At 40.8% G+C, this 20,951-nt stretch overlaps 1 protein-coding gene across 3 annotated transcripts in view; it reads right to left on the reverse strand.

Moving 5' to 3' along the window:
• Nucleotides 1-10,930, reverse strand: part of CPSF6 (cleavage and polyadenylation specific factor 6) — a 34,036-nt gene extending 23,106 nt beyond the window's left edge. For all 3 annotated transcript variants that reach the window (XM_007528402.3, XM_016190534.2, XM_007528400.3), the window contains exons 1-3: nt 10,769-10,930; nt 2,577-2,786; nt 538-641 (exon numbers count right to left, since the gene is read on the reverse strand). In XM_007528402.3, the coding sequence (XP_007528464.1) occupies nt 538-641; nt 2,577-2,786; nt 10,769-10,828 (374 nt within the window). In that variant the 5' untranslated portion in view covers nt 10,829-10,930. The remainder of the gene's footprint in view (nt 1-537; nt 642-2,576; nt 2,787-10,768) is intronic.
• Between the last annotated feature and the right edge of the window lie 10,021 nt (nt 10,931-20,951).

Raw genomic sequence — 20,951 nt, forward strand, 5'->3', positions numbered from 1 at the left:
TCCATAGTTATAAGAAGACTTTTATGGGGGTCAGGCGGTAGCACAGCAGGTTAAGTACACGAGGCACAAAGTACAAGGACCGGCGTAAGGATCCAGGTTCATGTCCTCGGCTCCTCACTTGCAAGGGTCACCTGCAAGGGGTTCGCTTCACAAGCAGTGAGGCAGGTCTGCAGGTGTCTATATCTTTCCCCATCTTCCCTTCCTCTCTGTCCTATCCAACAATATCAATGGCAACAATAACAACAAGACAAGTGTAACAAAATGGGGAAAAATGGCTTCCAGGAGCAGTGGATTCGTAGTGCAGGCACTGAGCCCCAGCAATAACCCTGGAGGCAAAAAAAAAAAAAAGAATATTTTTTTTCAAACTCAAGTCAATAAATATTTCAGTAACAAATGGATAAAATTAAAGAACAAATGACTGTTTTGTTGACTGTATTTTTCTAGCTCCACTAGTTTTAATGAATTATATGAAATGAGTCACTCTAAAAATTGTCATCATGAATCACTAACATCTTAAGGAAGGGGGGGGGAACTTACCCCTTTGACTGTCCATTTGCCCGGTTTTCAAAAAATTTTATCTCCAAAATATCATTTACTCCCAAAGAATGAACTGCTTCAGTTAAATCTTCATCTGTTGTCCACTGAAAGACAATTTCCCTTCATTAACCATCAAAAACATACCCCTGAATTTTATTAATGCAATTAATTTTTTCAGGGTACATTCAGAGTAAAGAAAATTAGCCCTGTGGTCTGGGAGGTGGTGCAGTGGCTAAGGCACTAGACTCTCAAGCATGAGGTCCTGAGTTCGATCCCTGGCAGCACATGTACCAGAGTGATGACTGGTTCCTTCTCTCCTCCTATCTTCCTTATGAATAAATAAATAAATTCTTTAAAAAATATATTTATTTATTCCCTTTTGTTGCCCTTGTTGTTTTATTGTTGTAGTTATTACTGATATTATTGTTGTTGGATAGGACAGAGAGAAATCGAGAGAGGGGAAGACAGAGAGGGGGAGAGAAAGACAGATACCTGCAGACCTGCTTCACTACTTGTGAAGCGACTCCTCTGCAGGTGGGGGAGCCAGGGCTCAAACCAGGATCCTTATGCAGGTCCTTGCGCTTTGCACCATGTGCACTTAACCAGCTGCGCTATTGCCTGACTCCCAGTAAATAAATTCTTTAAAAAAAAGAAAAATAGGGAGTCAGGCTATAGTGCAGTGGGTTAAGCGCAGGCAGTGAAGCAGGTCTGCAGGTGTCTATCTTTCTCTCCTCCTCTCTCCATTTCTCTCTGTCCTATCCAACAACGACAACAACAATAACTACAACAATAAAACAAGGGCAACAAAAAGGAATAAATACAATAAATATTTTTTAAAAAGAAAAATAGTATGCATTCTTAAAAAAAAAAATAGTCCTCAGTAGAACTCTAAGTACAGTTAGTCTCCAACAAATTCATCCCTTGATAAAATTTTGGGAAACAGAAGGTATATATCCTTAGGATTAAAACTTTTCAAATAAGATTAACCAATCTCACTTCTCAGTTCCTCTCCTTAAAGGAAATTATTTTGGGAAAAAAATTAATTCAATCCTTAAAAATGTAAAATGAAAAAAAAAAATACACTGATTACATGCCATTTAAATAACAATCTTATACGTCTATTGTCATCGTTCGTGATTTATACATGCTCAAATAGGTTAAATAGCTCATCTAAAATCACAAAACTAACAAAAGTGGGAGCTGAGCTTATTTAGCAACTCCATTCTTAATGTGCTGCTACCATCTCCAGTAATACTCAGATTGGGAGGCTGCAGATCAGTCACTTGAACCTAGGTCTTCGATCATAATGATGTGCACATTCTATCAGGTAAGTCACCACCTGGCCCTGACTTTACTAAAAAAAAAAAAAAAAAAAATTAAAGCCAGTCCAACGCTCAGCTTATGTTGGTAGAAGGAACTGAACCTGGGTCCTGGGAGCCTCAGGCATGAGAGTCTATTTGCACAACCATTATGCTATTTCCATTGCCCATTATCAAATTTTTAAAGGTATTTGCCTTCTCATAGCAATAAGCAAACATAAAGAACAACTAAACCACTGAATTATCAGAAAAGTCATGATTGTTTTTTTCCTTTTTTATAATGTTTTTAAATATTTTTAAATTTATTATATCTGGTAGACCAGAGAAATTGAGAGGGAGGGAGAGACAGAGAGACACCTACAGTCCTGCTTCACCACTCGTGAAGCTTTACCTTGGCATGTGGGGACCAAGGGCTTGAACCTGGGTCCCTGCATACTATAATGTAAGTACTTAACCAGGTGCACCACCACCCAGCCCCATGACCATATTTTTCTATGCAAAAATGTGTCATGACTTCTGAGATTCCAATAGTACCCTCAAATTCTTTTTTTTTTAATTTATTCATTTATAAAACGGAAACACTGACAAGACCATAGGATAAGAGTGGTATAATAGTACCCTCAAATTCTAATGAAATTGGAGAGGGGGAAAAAAAAAACTTCTGGAACATTTCAAGAAGTTAAATTACCAAATTTAACTCACATTATTAAGTTTTCTTACCCATGTTAGATTTCCGATATATAATGCAATTCTTTTTCCAGTATATGTATAGACAACATTCGGTGCAGCTCCTTTACCCACGTCGTCACCAACAGTTGGAGGGAGAGCATCCAAATAGTCTCGGTCTTCTGGAGCATCTCCATTATTTGCAGATGGAGATATGACATCATCATACAAATCTATCTGATCATGTCCACCATATTCAGCTTCCTGAGATATAGATATGATGTCTAGATTATACAGCAGGCAGACTTACAAGACAGATCTGAATACAAATTCATCAACTTTGTTAAAAGAAAAAAGCCCAAAGATCTCAGTACAAATCTCTCACTTCATGTTACAGATTATTCTTGAAGGGTTGTCTATAAAATAAATTTCTAGATAACAAAATTCCCACTTTCCCCACTGATTAATTACAGTGTATGAAGTAATATTCCTCTGGGAAAAGAATGATATAGAGACAAAAGTTAATATAAACCTTTCCTTGGAAGTAAATTACTCATAACTAAATGTAACAATACCTAAGTGAAAAAAGATGAATTAATCGACCCCCCCCCAAAAAAAAGAAAACCCAACCCAGTATCGTTACACATCTTCAAATATTCAATTGCAGAAAAGTACAACTTATTTTCTATGGCATTAAGGATCTTGTGAAAGCCTGTGTTTGTGTGTGAGTGTGTGTACACACACTTTTTTTTTTTTTTTTTTAGGAAAAAAGGGTAAGTAAGCTGAGTCATGGACCAGAATGAAGAAATGTGTATGTAAATGATTCAAAATGTTGTAACAAATGAACAAGGCAAAGAGAAAGAAAGTGCAGACAAGACCATACAGATTCATATTTAGCAATAGTTTCATCCATCATATTTAACAAAAAGTTATTGCTTACCTGAATTCTTATCTAGTCAACTAGCAAGAAATATCTAGTCAATTAGCAAGAGAACAGTGTTATGAACAAGAATCTAACCAGACTTTGCCAATTAATATCACCAGCAGAATTAATGCCTAGTGGATGCCATTTACACACCTAAGTGATAAGCAAAGAAGAGGAAAACACATTATGTGAGCAGGAGAAAACTGACAGGTAGGCTCAATTTGTAAATAAGCACAGGAACAATAAAATGCAGGTATTGGAAGAATACTGAATATTTAAATAGTCTCTGATAACCATTATTGGGCCAGAAAAGCTGTATTTTATCTTCCTTCTTTTTCACCACTTTAATCCACTCATGAGGTAGAATATTTAAAATAACAAAAGAGGCAATTACATTATTGAGAATAAGATTTTTTTTAAGAAAAAGATGAAAAACACCTAGGACAAATACATGTGCACAGTTAAAGGAACCTGAAATGTGTAGTTATCTTCACGTAATCTGCATAACTGCACAGCACACATAAAGATTTCCCCCACTCATACAATTTACTAAGGATGAATTGCTATACAAATGGCACATAAAGAGTTAACTGCTTTAGGGCCTATCACAGGTAGAGACTGATCAAGAGAAAATATTTGTAATACTATTATGAACAGATCAACAAAATATTACTATAGTGCTCAAGGGAACTGTCTTATTATTGGGAATAAGTTTTTTTTTAAAGAAAAAGATGAAAAACACCTAAGAAGAAATACATGTGCACAGTCAAAGGAACCTGAAATTTGTAGTTATCTTCATGTAATTTGCATAACTGAGTTACCCAACTCACTAACTTTAACAGAAGTTGTATACAACCATGTTGGCATGAGGTAGAATGTCTGTAAGACATTTACTGAGGGACCCAAGTTCTCAAGGAAAGTCAGAGAACAAAGCCATCTTTAGCAAAATGGACAGAAACTAGGACAAGTCACTGAGTAATACCATGATCTCACTCTGTACAGCAGTACCAAAATAATCTTTCAGAACGTTTGAGATTTGTATTAAAAGAAAGCAACATTGCAGTGACAGTAAAAAAAAAAAAGAAAGAAAGAAAGAAAGAAAGAAAGAAAAAGAGGAGAGATAAGTCTTGTTATGAAATCTCAGTGAAGCTAAAGCTTCAAGGCAGCAATGGTTGCAGCAGTGGCACACCTGGTTGGGCGCACATGTTATAATTATAATACACAAGGACCCGGGTTCAAACCCCTGGTCCCCACCTACAGGGGGTAAAGTTTCACAAGTGGTGAAGTAGGACCACAGGTGTCTTTCTATCTCTCTTCTCCCCTCTCAATTTCTCTATCAAATAAACAAACTTAAAAAAAAATACTAAAAAGCTTCCCACAGGGGGCAGCAAGAACTTTATCCTTTCTTGCATTTCAAATTCAGTTCTGTGTATCAAGCAGAATTATTATTACTATTATTATTCAAAGGAAGGGGGTTGTGGCTCCACTCTCAGCAGACACTATAATCATAATATATGATCTGAGTAGCAGGACTAAAATGAAAGTACTTAAACTTACACTTCCATGAAATAGGTTAACATACTTTATTTTTAATTAGCTGTAAATCTATGAAATTTTTACATAGTAGACAATAAGTATAATTACAGCTACACTAACCTGGTGAATCACAATCACTTACTATTTTTGTCCGTCCATGAATTCCTATGTTGACACCAATCAATTTTCCATACTGTTATGGTTCTACCAATATTTAGGATCAGCCATTTGGTCTGGTAGTTGGAATGGTTCCAATTGGTGGAAGTATGATGCTAATTAGACCATGGTCCTGGGGTCTGATCTCCATGTGGACCAGTTAGCTTCACTCTGTTCCAAGGCCACACAGCCTTTGGATTTGGTGAAAAAATATTGATGAATCTGAATGCATTAGCCACAAAGCTAAAAATGGAACTCAAGGAAGCACTCTTGATAGTTATCAGTAATCCATCCTCCTTTTCAGTTTCCGCATATCACACCTATCCTTCATATTAAAAAGCAGTAATACAGAGCACATTCTACTTTCTGTCCCACTAAACATGCATATCTGAAACTATGCAAAATTATTTAAAAAGAGCTAGTTATGAAAGTCTGTGAACAAAAGGGAAAATGATCTCTACTTTGTCAAAAGCTGTCAGCAGTGTCAAATTCTCCTATGTAAAGTCTTTCCAGTATTACCTTTAGGTTACTATTATTTAATGAGAGATACAGAAAGATAATAAGAAAGACCAGCTCAGCTCTTCTTAGGGGTTGAACTTGGGACCTCAGTCTCAGACATAAGTTTTTTGCATGACTTATCTCTCCAAGCTGACCACCAGGAAATTTTAATGATACTCTAAAGCAGAAGTGTATCAACATTATTCTTCTATTTTAGATACCAAAGGTTGCCTGATCATAACTATTTCCTTTCCTTAGTAGTAGTTTAATAATGAAGAATACTTAAAGTGGTCTGGGACGTGGCGCAGTAATAAAGCTTTGGCCTCTCAAGCATGAGGTCCTGAGTTCGATCCCCAGCAGCACATGTGCCAGAGTGATGTCTGGTTCTTTCTCTCTCTTCCTATCTTTCTCATAAATAAATAAAATCTTAAAAAAAAAAAAAAAAAACTTAAAAATAAAGTGAACAGGGGCCAGAAGGTGGCACACCCACCAAGTGCACAGATTACAGTGCATAAAGACCTGGGTTCAAGCCCCCGGCCCCTACCTGCAGGGGAAAAGCTTCACAAGTGGTAAAAAAAAAAAATGCTGCAGGTGCCTCTCTCCCATATCAATCCTCCTTCCCTCTAAATTTCTGTCCTAACAAATCAAGTTTAAAAGAATCAAAATTCTATTGGTCTATTTTTTAAGAGAGTGTTACTCAGTCCCCTTTTTATGACTACTTTCCCTCCTCATTCATTTTAGACATAGTTTCTTTAATCATCTCCCATAAAAGTGTAATACAGCTTTGTGTGAAAGTCATTTTCCCCTGAAAGATCTAATACTGCTTTGGTGGTTCTAAACCTGTAGTAACGCCCATTCTGCATTGCATGATACTGCTAATAACAGCAAAGCAAAAGGTCTTTGTTTCAAAGCCCTTTAAAAAAAAAAGTTGTCACCTCCACTTAGAGAAATACAAGAGTGGGTGGTTACATCTGCTTTTACAAAATATAAGAGAACTACTAACATGCAATACTAAGATAAATACTAGCATGCAATATCCAATGGTAGGTAATCTAATATGTATTTACCATGTTCAAAAACAATCACTTTCTTAGTTTTGCCTAACATGTCCTAAGTAAATACTAAATTTAGTTTGCAGTCCCCATAAACAAACCAGTTTATTACAAAAATGTGTCACATAAGCCTAAGTGGACAATTTAGAGAAAGCTGTAACTTCTCATAAATACAGAATTCTAGCTCCCCTAAATATTTCTACCCAATTTTTTGTATCAATCTTTACCTCATTCTTGATCTTGCAGCCTTGTTTTAAAGGATTTTCTGGGGCCAGGCAGGGGCACACCTGGTTGAGCATACAACACAGTGTACAAGGAATTGGGTTCAAGCCCCTGGTCCCCACCTGCAGGGAGGAAGCTTCAGCAGTGAAACAGTGCTGCAGGTGTCTCCCTCTATCTTCACTTCCCTTTCAACTACTGTTTCTATCCAAAAATAAATAAATAAATAAATAAATAAATAAACTTAAAAAAACCTACCCAGCCACTATTTATAAATGTTTTCATTTTAAATCTCAAAGGCTAGATTACTAAATCAGTAATGTCATCAATGAAAAATTCCACATTAACAACTTTTGATTCCTAAACAAAATCAGTGTACTTCATTCAGTGTACACACTACAAACATTTTCAGAAAACTGATGATTTGTGGCCTTGTCTACAGAAAAAGATACATATGGAATGCTGTCTCTAAAACACAACCTGTCAGACTATTATTAGACCTGTCAGGGTCCTTATTAAGTAGATTGTCTCGCCTACAATACAATGCTCAATAAAAGTAGACTATCTAAATTTCTTTTTCTCGTTTTTAAATTTTTTAAAATTATCTTTATTTATTTGATCGAGATAGTCGGAAATGGAGAGGGGAGAGAGAGATAGAGAGACACCTGCAATCCTGCTTTACCACTTGTGAAGCTTTCCCCCTGCAGGTGGGGACCGGGGACTCGAACCCGGGTCTTTGGGCACTATAACATGTGCACTCAACCAGGTGCACCACCACCCGGCCCCGACTATCTAAATTTCATAACCATATTGGCCTTTAACAGATACTCAAGAAATGTATATTGAACACATTACATTTTAAAATGTTTTTATTTTGGTTAAAATTAAAAAAGTCTACAGTTATCAAATATTGGGTCATTAGCTACAGTTGAGTACAAATCTCAGTTCAAACTAAACTGATACACTTTAGAGGCTGAAACAGAATCACTTTCTTCACAACTTCAAAAATCAAGTAATATATAGAGATCTGGAAGTATTTCAAATTCAACTCTCTGTTTACACCCAAAGACTTTTGATTTAAGAACTAAGAAGGTTTCCATAAATAGCTGAGCCCCTTGAGTTCTCTCCCTTCCCCAACTTTATTCTTATTAAATTCATCTGGTAAATAAAAAAATCATAATAGTTTCACTAATTAATTCACAACACTATCCCCAAATTATTCTGGGATAGCTGAATGTCTCATGCTTTTGAAAACAGATTTATATTGTGTTTACTAAAATACACATGAAAAAGTTCAATGAAAGACCATTTAAAATAGAAGAAAATAGAATATACTCAATACATAGAATTTCACATCATACAAATGCAATTAAAATGCAACTCACATTAAAGAACAAGGGCTTAAAATGTTTACAGCAGTTCAGATGCCAAATAAGGCTGATAATATATTTAGTAAGACATTTTACTCAACTACAGTAAGTCAATTTTTACTACAGCAATCAAAATAAGGTCAAAAGTTAATTGAGTGCAAACTAAATCAGCCATAATTTTGTGGTTGCTTCTAGTTTTGATGAAAACTCAGACAAATATTTCAATATGTGTAACAATGTGAAAAAACCAAGATGAATCTTAAAAATGACCAACTATCCTTTCGTGGCCATATTCTGCACAAGAATTATCTCAGCAAGAACACAAAAGCCAGTGCTATGCAAATGATAACAACAACAAAAAAAAGAGATGTAATGCTATAGGTACAAGTCAACACAAAGTTTTGTTTTTTAAAAAAGAACCTTATGAAGCAGTAGTTTATCAGGGCCACAAAAATTTTAATCTCTTTTTGCCTTCTGCTCAGTCTGCATCACTTACTGAATAGGGTAGGATAAGCAAGTATCATTCTATCCAGCTATATGAAGAAGAAAAATGCCCATCCCAACTTGAGTATGCAAAGTCTAAAAAAAATTTCATGGAAAGATACTGAATAAGCTCAATTTCGATTGTGTCAAGTTGTCTTTTCTGTGGCAGTAGAAAAGCAAAGCATATGTATTTTCATGTAAGGAAAACTAATGAAGATAGTCTGGTCTCAAGGGTCAACTTGCAGGAATAGCCCTCTGTTGGATGGATTAAACTCATTTGATAAATTAAAAAAAAAAAATTCCCAACGACTTTTTGTCTACTGACTTTTAAAAGGGGGCAGCACTCAGGATCAGTTTCTAATTTATAACTGACACAAGTCAGGCAATCAAATACAAAAACGCAAACACAAAAAGGAACAACGATCGTAAAACTTAAACGCTTGATCACATAGGTTATAGTAGTTTTTAAGGGAGTGAGAAACATTTATCAGCTCATCATTTTTGAATTATTTGCTAACATTTTAAATCAAGGCCATAAAACCATGGGGGAGGGTTGAGAGTGGGGGGAATAACCTTAACAAGAGAGCTCCTAGTTTTACAAATAAGATCCATAAGGGGGGGGGGGGTGGGATCCAGTAGGATTTTACTTTTTTGCACCTCATGCAAATATGGAATTAAAAAAAATGTTTAGTGGAGCTTTTAGGTACACTAGTGCTAGGCTTAATTTGATTTCTTTAAAAAAAAGTGTTACTATAGAAAAGTGAAAATGTGAAGTGCCGGCGGAGTAGTCCTGTGTCACTACTCTGAAAACATCTGCAAGGATGCCCAGCATCACACACCGCAGCTGCGCGGCCAGCTCTAGGCTGGGGAGGAAAAACAAAAAACACAAAACAAAACAAAACCAAAAAATGCACACACGAGAGAAAGAAAAGAAAAAAAACTTGCATCTTCACTATCTCCAACCTTTCAAAACACAAAGCAGCCCCCCCCCCATTCTGCTTTGGAAAACTGAGACAATTTGGAGTCTAGAGATTTTACACCATACCACAGGAATTTCGGGGGGGCGCTCCCCCCCCCCTTTTTTTTTTAATATTCTAAGCACTCCTCGGATTTCCCGGAGAGCTAGTAGTAGCCTCTTCTTTTCCCCCCTTTCTTTCCATTCCTACCACCGCGTGCTTCCAAGTTTTCCGCTGGGCCCCGGGATTTTCATCACAAAGACCACGAAAGACCGTGGCCTAGAAGGCGCACTGCAGAGCCCTCGACCACCGAGGCTGGGTGAGCGCGCCCCGACTTTGAAACACCACCTATGGCTCCCAGAGTCAAAGGACTTGTTGCAAAGGTGCCCTCGGCTAAGCCACCTTCAGAAGGCGGGAGGAGGAGGAGGAGGAGGAGGAAGGCGCCGCGCCGAGACCTGTCGCAAACGCGGGCGGGAGCGCCCCGGAGACCGGGCGCGCGGGATACAAAGGGCCGTGGACGCGGCCTTCCATGAGGCGACAGTGCGCGGACAAGGAGACAAAATGGAGCGACGGGAGGAATCGGAGCCCGAGCGGCAGGGCCGGGGGACTGGGGGGCGACGGCGCGCGCCCCGCCGGGTTTCCTGCGCGCCCCGGCGGCCGGGCTGGGGGCGCGGCGGCCGCCCTTTCTCCGCGCCGCGCACATGCGGCCCCGCCGCCCGGGCCTAACGCGGCGGGAAGCCCGCCGGCCGCCGCCAACAATGGGGATTGCGAGCCGGCGGCGAGGGAGGGGCCGGCGGCGGCTGCACGGAGGCCCGCGCCCGCGCTCCAGGCCCCGCGTCCGGCCACGGCGCCCGCGGCCCGCGAAACGACGCGGTAGAACGAAGGGCGAGGGAGACGCCGCGCCGGAGTCGGGCGGCGCGGCCCACAGGCGGCAAAGGCGCACGGTCTGCAGCCGCGCCGGCTCGCGGCCCGCGGAGGAGGCCCCGGCTCAGCTTCCGGGCCGCAACGCCGCCCGCTTCGGCGGCCCGGGCCCGGGCCCTGCCGCACGTACCTGGTTGAACTCTTCGCCCACATCCGCGTAAATGTCTATGTGGTCCACGCCGTCCGCCATCTTCCCTCGGCCTCGGCGCCGCCGCCGCCACCGCCGCCGCCTCCTGCAGGTTCGCCCGCCGCGGTAGCAGCAGCGGCTCTGGCGGCGGGGGCGGGGCGCGCTGCGTCACTTCCGCGGCCCGAGGGATTAGGCGGGGGCGGCCGGGGCAGCGGGGCCTCTGCAGCTCGGCTGCTGGCCGGGACTGGAGCCTGCCTTCGTCTGGGGAGCGCCCAGGTGCTTCCTTTTGTACGTCTGGATGAGGCCGTGCGGAAGGCACCCGCTAGTTTCCAGAAACTGCCTTTTCACATTGCCTCTGGCACACTCTAATGTTTGTGATGCTTACATTTCTGCCGGCCAGGGCTTCTAAAGCGACCTGGCCACGGTTAGATTGCAGTTACATCTGCAGCATTCTGTCAGAGCCTTTGGAGGGAGAGCAATGTCTTATCCCTGCAGCCTCAAGAGGCTGGCGAGGTCTTCAGAGCTAGGTGCCAGACACTAGTCATCTTCAAGTGCATGCAACTGACGTTATTTGCAAGTTATTTGCCCCCATTCCTCTCTTCAGTCTTCTCTCCCCACCCCCACCCCTCATCCTCGTTTCTAGCTCTTCCTGTTTGTTTAGGTCCCCTCACTCCTTTTAAATTTGCAGTTGGTTTTCTCCATTCCTGTCCCTCTAATTAGATGCCCGCTCAAAAAAAAAAAAAAAAAAAAAGAAAAGAAATAGAGAAAAGAAAAGAAAAGAAAGCTTGGTAGCATCTTGAAGTAAGAGTCTTCTCTTCTAGAACCATAGAATGTCCGAATGGGAAGAGAATTAGAAAAGGTCAGTAGGTCCAAACATTTTATTTTACAGATGAGGGCAATTGAGGTTCGATATAGAACCCTAACGACATAAGTGCAACAAGAATGAGCTTTTGCCACCAATCCTTTATTCAACGATGTGCCTCCTTTGAAACCTTCTCTCCTTTTTCACTTTTGTCCATTCCTTTTTTTAATATAGACTATTTTTTTTAAATTACATATGAGGGAATTTCATATGAGACAGAGGAGAGAACGAAGGCAGAGTGCACAGTCTGGTGCATGCAGTGCTGGGGATTTAACTGGGAACTTGAGGCATGTGAGCACACTGCTCTACTAGTTGGGCTATTTCTCCAGTCACACTTTGTCTATTTAAAAACCCACTAAAGTAGAGTTTGTCTAAAATACAGACGACCAGAAATAATTTACGACAAGAAATGCCTGTTTTTGGTATGACGAGAAAGGGTTAGCATCAGATTGACCTGTCCTGTGGTCTTTTTATAGATTTTTTGTTAGACATTGCATCAGCTAGATAGTTTATCCCTCTCAAAAGTTCAAGTTAAGAATTTTCAAATTGGGGTTAAATTTATCTCACCAAGATTGAACGCTAATGGCAGTTTAAAGGAAGGAAATAGTATGCAAAATACTCTGTCTTATAATGCTGATGGTGGAAAATAATTCATTCCATTTCTTGCTTAAAAGCAAAAAGAGAGTGGAGGGTAGTCTGTTTGCATAACCATTATGCAAACAGACTCTCATGCCTGAGGCTCCAAAGTCCTAGGATCAATCCCCCACACCACCATAAGCCAGAGCTGAACAGTGTTCTGGTTAAAAAGTAAAAAATTTTAAAAAAAGAAAAGAAAAGCAAAAAGAATACTATTTATAGGGTAAAAGGATTAGGATTTTTTTTTTTTTTGGAATGGTGATGTGTGGTAAAAGCAGAATAGTGGCTGACAATAGATGTCCACACGTAATTCCCATGAATGTGTTATCTTACATGGCAAAAATGATTTTACAGATATGATTAATGTTTGGGGGGTAGGGAGATTATTCTTGATTTCCTGGAGGACCCAAAGTTATCACAAAGTATAAGCAGAGAAGGCAGCAAGAGAATAAAATATGTGAGGGAGCTATAGCACTATATATATATATATATATATATATATATATATAGCAGTTTATAGTCTTTTTTTTTTATTATTTGTTTCTTTAGATAGGTACAAAGAGGGAGAGATACCACAGCACTGAAGCTTCCTTCAAGGTAGTGGGGGTCAGGTTCAAATCTGGACTGCACATGTGGCAAAGCAGCAAACTATCCAATGAGCTTTTCCACCTGTCCTCCGGTCTTTCAGGACACAGAAATCATTCCAAGGTTCTGACTTCTGTTGCCTATGAAAAGCCAATTGTGTGGACTACTGTTCTTGTTTTTGTCCCTCCCCTACTTTTTTAAAAATGTTTTTTTTTATTTATTATTGGATAGACACAGAGAGGAATTGAGATCGGAGGGGGAGATAGAGTAAGAGACAGAAAGACACCTGTAGCCCTGCTCCACTGCTCGTGAAGCTTCCCCCCAGCAGGTGGGAACTGGGAACTTGAACCTGCAAACTTTAGCACTGCAATGTGTAGGCTTAACTAGGTGCGCCACTGCCTGGCGTCTCTCTCTCTCTCTCTTTTTAATTTATTTTTTATTTAAGAAAGGATAAATTAACAAGACCATAGGGTAGGAGGGGTACAACTCCACACAATTCCCACCACCCAATCTCCATATCCCATCCCCTCCCCTGATAGCTTTCCCATTCTCTATCCCTCTGGGAGCATGGACCCAGGGTCATTGTGGGTTGCAGAAGGTGGAAGGTCTGGCTTCTGTAATTGCTTCCCCGATGAACATGGACATTGACTGGTCGGTTCATACTCCCAGTCTGCCTCTCTCTTTCCCTAGTGGGGTGTGTCTCTGGGGAAGCGGAGCTCCAGGACACATTGGTGGGGTCTTCAGCTGGAGGGAAGCCTGGCTGGTATCCTGATGGCATCTGGAACCTGGTGGCTGAAAAGAGAGTTAACATACAAAGCCAAACAAATTGTTGAGCAATTCTCTCTCTTTTTTTAAACAGACTTTTTTTTTCTCTTGCTGCTGTTGCTGTTTTTAGACTCCAGCTCTGACACGTGGGCTTCTACTTTTTAATTATATGTGTTTGGAAGTATATTTCTTTTCATTTTCATTTCATATTTATCTTAAATGACTTACTGGTTCTCTTGACTATGTGGGTTGATGCCTTCCATGAGTTCCCAGGTATTGTCTTTTCAAATACTGCTTCAAGCCCACTTTCACTTCAATAACACCAATTAAATATGTGTTAGACCTCTTTTATCTTATTTTTCTGTTGTCTCTGGAGCTCCACTGCTCTGAACTGACCTGTTTAGAGACATAGAAAGAGAGAGAGACAGAGACAGACACAACCCAAAGCTTCCTCCAGTGCAGGGGTACCTTGGTGGCAGGCACAGACCAAAGGAGCATACAACCCAAATGAGCTATTTTGCTAGCTTTCTATTTCTCTTAACTTCTTTTAACATTATTTTTCCCCCATTCTTTTGTCTCCCTGTGCTTCATTTTGGATACTTTTTTTTAAAAAGATTTTATTTATTTTATTAATGAGAAAGATAGGAGGAGAGAGAGAAAGGGCCAGACATCACTCTGGTACATGTGCTGCTGGGGATTGAACTCAGGTCCTCATGATTGAGAGTCTAGTTTCTTAACCACTGTGCCACCTCCCGGACCACTGATGCTTTTGTTTTTTTCCTGATATGTTCTTAGACTAATTCATTTGGTGTTTAGCTCACCTATTGAGCAATACAGTTTTATTTTTTTAACTGATTTTAGGTTCTAGAATTTGATTCTTTAATAAAAATCGGGCGGTAGCGCAGCGGGTTAAGCGCACGTGGTGCGAAGCGCAAGGACCAGCATAGAGATCCCGGTTCTAGCCCCAGGATCCCCACCTGCAGGGGAGTCGCTTCACAGGTGGTGAAGTAGGTCTACAGGTGTCTATCTTTCTCTCCTCCTCTCTGTCTTCTCCTCCTCTCTCCATTTCTCTCTGTCCTATCCAACAACAACAACAACAACAATAAAACAACAAAGGCAACAAAAGTGATAATTAATTAATTAGTTAATTAATTTAAAAAACCCAAGGGGCTGGATGGCAGCACATCTGGTTGAGGACACATATTACAATGTGCAAGAACTTGAGTTTGAGCCCCAGGTCCTCACCTGTAGAGGGAAAGCTTCACAAGCGGTGTCTCTTATCTCTCTTCTTCTCTAGCTCCCCCTTCCCTCTAGATTTCTGACTGTCTCTACCCAGTAAATAAATAAAAATAGTAAGAAAAATTCTAAGAAAAAAACTCACTAGGCTCATTTTACATTGCTAAGTCTTTGCCAAAATTATAAACCTTAGCTTTTATCTTTTTGAATGTAGTAGACATTGTTGGTTTATAACCTGCATCTTTTAACAGTTCCAAGATCTGGACTCGCATTGGGTCTGTTGTTGATTCTTTGTTCTAGTTGTCTGTTGAACATTACTTACGTTGGTTCTCATTTATATTATCTTGTCTCCTAGCCTTTTTGTGTGTGTGCTAGACATAGTAGTTGAAACAGAAGAAATGATGTGAGACACATATTTTTCCAAAGGATTTTCATTTTCTTCCGGCAAGTATTTAGGGGCACCACTAATAAGGATCCCCCTAAATGGGATGTTTGAGAACCTTGGGAAGGAGCAATTTCTTTTGCTTCATCTGTATTCCCAGGGTGTATTGAGGATCAGCCCACAACATGTTTTATCAGAGTTACCACTCTTCAGTGGACTTAGACTCCATATTCTGTTTTCCGTAGATATAAGAAGTACAGTTAAACCTCTCAGCCATCTCTTTTGGATCTGAAAACTATTCCCAAAGCAAAAGCACTCCGAATGTATAGACACTAGCCTCTTCTGCTTCTTGGCCAGGTAATTCTCAGTTACTTTCTAGTTAACTTCTGGATGATTCTCAAGTGTTGTGGCAGGATACTTCTTAACTTGGCAATAATTTTTTTAGTGAAATATTTATACAAGGTACAAGCCTGAATCATTATCTTAGCATGAGTGCAAAAGCATGATTCCAAATCTTACTTGCAGGAGAAATCATGTATAGCACTTAACCTCAGACATTGAGCAGAACTAGTATTTAAGGACCATAATTTGTGCTATTTAGGTTAGCAGAGAGCAGGATGTTAGTGACACTATTGCTTTTATTTTATTTTATTTTATTTTTGAAAGCTACAGAAAGTTTAATAGAATAAACAAGTTTAGAAATAGTAACTTGGGGGAGTTGGGTGGTAGCGCAGCAGGTTAAGTGCACATGACACAAAGCGCAAGGACGGGCATAAAGATCCCGGTTCGAGCCCCGGCTCCCCACCTGCAGGGGAGTTCGCTTCACAGGCGGTGAAGCAGGTCTGCAGGTGTCTCTTTCTCTCCCCTTCTCTGTCTTCCCCTCCTCTCTCCATTTCTATCTGTCCTATCCAACAACGATGACAACAATAATAACTACAACAATAAAACAACAAGGGCAGCAAAAGGGAATAAATAAAAATATATTAAAATAAATAAGTAAACATTAAAAAAAAATAGTAACTTGGGGCCAGGCGGTAGCACAGCAGGTTAAGCACACATGGCCCCAAGTGCAAGGACTGGAGTAAGGATCCTAGTTTGAGCCCCCAGCTCCCCACCTGCAGGGAGATCGCTTCACAAGCGGTCAAGCAGGTCTGCAGGTGTCTATCTTTCTCTCCCACTCTCTGTCTTCCCTTCCTCTCTCAATTTCTTGCTGTCCTGTCTTGTTGGTATGCTTCTAGTTCTGCTTCTGGGATCTAGTTCTGCTTCTGTTACATTGCTTGACATTGTGGTCTATTTACATGGTCTTTTCTGTTACATTGGTTTGGTCTCACTCCCCCCGCCTCTGGGAGATTTGGTTTAGCCCTTGCTAGTTTCACGTTTCTCCCTTCTCCCTGCCCCCAGCCTACATACTTCCTGAGTTCCTGCCGCTGCGGGGGGAGTGGGGTGGGTGGGTGGAGAAAGATGGAGGAGCACATTGTGTGGTGGTTAGGTTGTTTGCCCACTCATGAATAAAGATTAAACTGCGTTCTCAGCTCAGCCACGAGTTTCTGGTCATCTGTTACCCGCCCGTGAAGCCAGCCCGGCGAAAACGACAAATGGCGCACCAACATGGAACCTGACCTGCTCATCCCCCAGATAAGTGAAGATTTGGCTACCTATCCACTATGGGCTGCTTTTCTACTTGTGAAGAGGTTTCCAAAGGCCTCTGCCCTTTCTTCATGAGACTGTTTCTCTGTTTCTGGAACATTTCTCTCTGGGCCACACTCTGGTTTCTGCCCGCAGGAGTTGGCTTGCCACCACTTGGCGCGGGGCATTGGGCACAGGCTCCCTCCACGCTGCTCGGCCTCCGGGAGCAGGGCAGCAGACATGGCGGGCAGGGCTGCGCCTTCTGCACATGAAGTCTGGGCAGATCCTGGACCACCCGGAAACCACGGGCTCCCTGCTAGGACTGGGACCCCTGGCCAAGATCCCCAGCTTGGCTCTGAAGGCAGAGGAGCTAGAATACGCAGAGATTCGTGCAGTGATGGCAACCTACAATTCCTAGAAGTGGAGCTGCGCGGGAGGCCACCTCCAGATGCTCCCCCCCCAACGGCTAAGACAGTATAGATCTAAACTCGTGTTTAAAATGACATGTCTTCGTAACAAAAGTTTTTCTCCTTGTGTATTGAAGACCATGTTTATGTGTGTGTTTAAAGTTTGGTAAACATTAACTTTAAGGTTAGAAATGTAACTTTAAGGCTACATTCTTACTAGGCAAAGTTAAATGAAAAAGGTTTTCAACATAATTCTCATAAAGGTAAAAATAACTTACATTTAAAGTCTGAGGTAAAAATTAGTTAAAAATCAATATATTTTAACTAAGTTGGTCTAAAAAACCTGTGCACACCTAGGGTGTGTCTCCATCTTGAATGGGTGTAACAAAAGGTTAAATAGGATGTTCTTGATATGTAAAGCTCTCAAATACCTTCTCATTTAGAGTTAGAACTAGCCCAGTCGTAAGATAGATTGCACAATGGTTATGCTAATGATTCTCATGCCTGAGACTCTACAAACAGTTCTTTGCCTTACCACATTTTATTGCGCTTAGATTGGTTAGGAGCCTTAAAATGAAACGAAAAAGACCTTCCAAATTTATAAAGATACTTAAACCAATTATAATCATCGAGTTATCAATTGTGGTAAACTTCTAACCTGCTATAAGTTTTGTTTCATAAGTGAATTACAGCTGTCAAGTTCTCTACAGAAGAGCAGAATTCCAGCAGCTGACCTTCCTCATGCAACTTTCCACCCCCTGGCAATTCTTCAGTGGACATCTGCTTTGAATTGGCACTTCTATCGGACTTACTGGTACACAACACTACAGTGGCTTTCCTTTATGCTGCTGGGTTTCCCAAAGACTGACTGCAGCTAGCTGCCTTGGGACTCTAGGCCATACACCCCCATGCTAGGTAATGCCCACAGAGGTAGGAAATACCCGTAGAGACAAGAAAATCCCACAGAGGCAAGAAAGGTCCTTTAGCTTGATAAAGCCTTGCCCACAGAGGCAAGAACCACCCCCCTCAGGCCTTCCCTTGGCATCACACTGGTTCTTGTTGCTCTATTATTTGTTCCTCCATGTTTGTGCCAGTTTCTTTTTTGAAAATGCCTGTACGATATAGGTTTCTGCTCACCCCACACTCCTGATACTATGGTCAACTAGTTAAAAAGAAAAGGGGGAATTGTTGGTATGCTTCTAGTTCTGCTTCTGGGATCTAGTTCTGCTTCTGTTACATTGCTTGACATTGTGGTCTATTTACATGGTCTTTTCTGTTACATTGGTTTGGTCTCACTCCCCCTGCCTCCGAGAGATTTGGTTTAGCCCTTGCTAGTTTCGCGCTTCTCCCTTCTCCCTGCCCCCCAGCCTACGTACTTCCTGAGTTCCTGCCACTGCCACTGGGGGAGAAAGATGGAGGAGCACATTGTGTGGTAGTTAGGTTGTTTGCCCACTCGTGAATAAAGATTAAGCTGTGTTCTCAGCTCAGCCACGAGTTTCTGGTCATCTGTTACCCGCCTGTGAAGCCAGCCCGGTGAAAACGACACTGTATAACAACAGCAACAACAACAGTAACAACAAGAAGAGCAACAAAATGGAAAAAATGGTCTCCAGGAGCAGTGGATTCATAGTGTAGGCACTGAGCCCCAGCAATAACCCTGGAAGCAAAAGAAAAGAAAAGGTCACCAAGGGAAAAGATGGGTGAGCTATCTGCCTCTAAAATGAGAAAGAGGGAGACATAATGGCCTCAGCTTTCTTTCTTTTTTTTTTTTTAATGGAACAGTAAAATTGTTTTACTTAGAGAGAGGGAGAGAGAAAAATCTTTGTGCTCACTGCAACAGTATGTATATTATACTTGGAGCAATATAGGACTGAGGAGATAGCTTAATGGTTATGCAAAAACTTTTACTTCAGCGGCAGGTGGTGGCACACCCCGATAAGCACACATAGTACTAAGCGCAAGGACTGGAGTTGGAGGCCCCTCCTCCCACCTGCAGCAGATATGCTTCCCAAGTGGTGAAGTAGGTCAGTTGGTATCTATTTCACCCTCCCCTCTCAATTTCTCTCTGTCCTCTCAAATAAAATGGAAAAAACAAAGACAGGTGCAGTAGACTCATAGTGCTGGCAATGAGCCCCAGTAATAACCCTGGAGGCAAAAACAAAACAAAACAACTTTTATGTTGGAGGCACCAGAGGTCCTATACTCCATCCCCAGCATCACTGTAAGCCAGTGCTGAGCAATGGTAAAAATAAAAAGAAATCCAGGGGCAGCAATACAGAAAAATTTGCCTATCATGCACATTTGTCAAGCATTCCATATTTTTTTAAAAAGTGAAATACAAAAACAAAGTAGAATTTGATCGAGTTTGGAGTATTCCACCAACGTAAAAAACTCTGGGTGGGGGGAGAGGTTAAATTTTTAGTTTCACTATAGGGAGGTGGGGATGGGGTTAGGGACACACAGACCTTTGGTGCTAGGAACAGTACTAATGTATACTCTTATTAACATTTAATCTTATAAATCAATATTTAATCAGTATGTAAGGGGAAAAATAGATAGAAACTCTCAAATTTTTTTTATGCATAGACCCCAGCTTGGAGTATATATCCCTTCAATCTAAGCACTTAAGTTTTCAAATTGGTAACTTGATTGAAAAATAAAATTTAGTCAAGCTAATTTTTCAAAAATTTCAGTGAAAAATATAAAGTGCATGGTCTAATTAATCTTTCTATATCCAAAAATTTATATTTGTTTTTAAAGATATTTTTCACTTAATTAATCTGATAGAACAGAGAGGAATTGAGATGGAAGGGGGAGAGAGAAGAAGAGAGAGGGGGCCAGGTGGTGGTGCACCTGGTTGAGTGTTCACATTACAGTGTTCAAGGACCCAGGTTCAAGCCCCTGGTCCCCACCTGTAGGGGGAAAGCTTCACAAGTGGTGAAACAGGGCTTCAGGTGTCTCTCTGTCTCTCTCCCTCTCAACATTCTCCTCCCCTCTCAGTTTCTCTCTTTCTCTATCCAATGATTAATAAATAATATTAAAATATATATTTAAAAAAGAGAGGGTGAGAGAGAGAGAGAGAGATACCAGCAACACTGCTTTACCATTCATGAAGCTTCTCCCCTGCAGGTGGGGACTGGGGGGGTTGAACCTGGGTCCTTCAGCATGGTAGCATATGCATTTAACCAGTTTGTGCTACCTCCCACTCCTCCAAATAAATGTATTTGTATAAAGCAATGTCATAGGTGGTTTTTGGAAACTGCCAATAAGTGAAATGACATATAATAAGACCAGGTCTTCAGATAACATTCTTTTATTCAGTGTTGGTCAGGAATTTTTATTTTTGTTTTCTCATCGGTGTTATAACAAAAGAATATTAAATGAAACATACAAGAATGTGTTGTACCCCAACTCAGGGACAATTGTTCAAAGCAACTATTTTGCTGAGGCACAATAAGACAGACTTTCTTGCAAACTCAGCAAAGTGGGGCATCATACACCCTACTTGTTCCTGATTCAGACAGTTCCACATTTCAAGCATTGTTACCAAGTTCTGTTAGATTGGACCATATAAAATTGTACTTTTTATAGGTCAAAAATGGTCTAAAGTTAGAAAGCTGTAGCTGCACCTTAGTAAATAAATTAGGATGCACTTAGCTGTAAGTAAACATAATAAGACTCAGACTG

Source organism: Erinaceus europaeus, chromosome 7 (assembly GCF_950295315.1).
Source record: "Erinaceus europaeus chromosome 7, mEriEur2.1, whole genome shotgun sequence".
Taxonomy (NCBI): Eukaryota; Metazoa; Chordata; class Mammalia; order Eulipotyphla; family Erinaceidae; genus Erinaceus; species Erinaceus europaeus.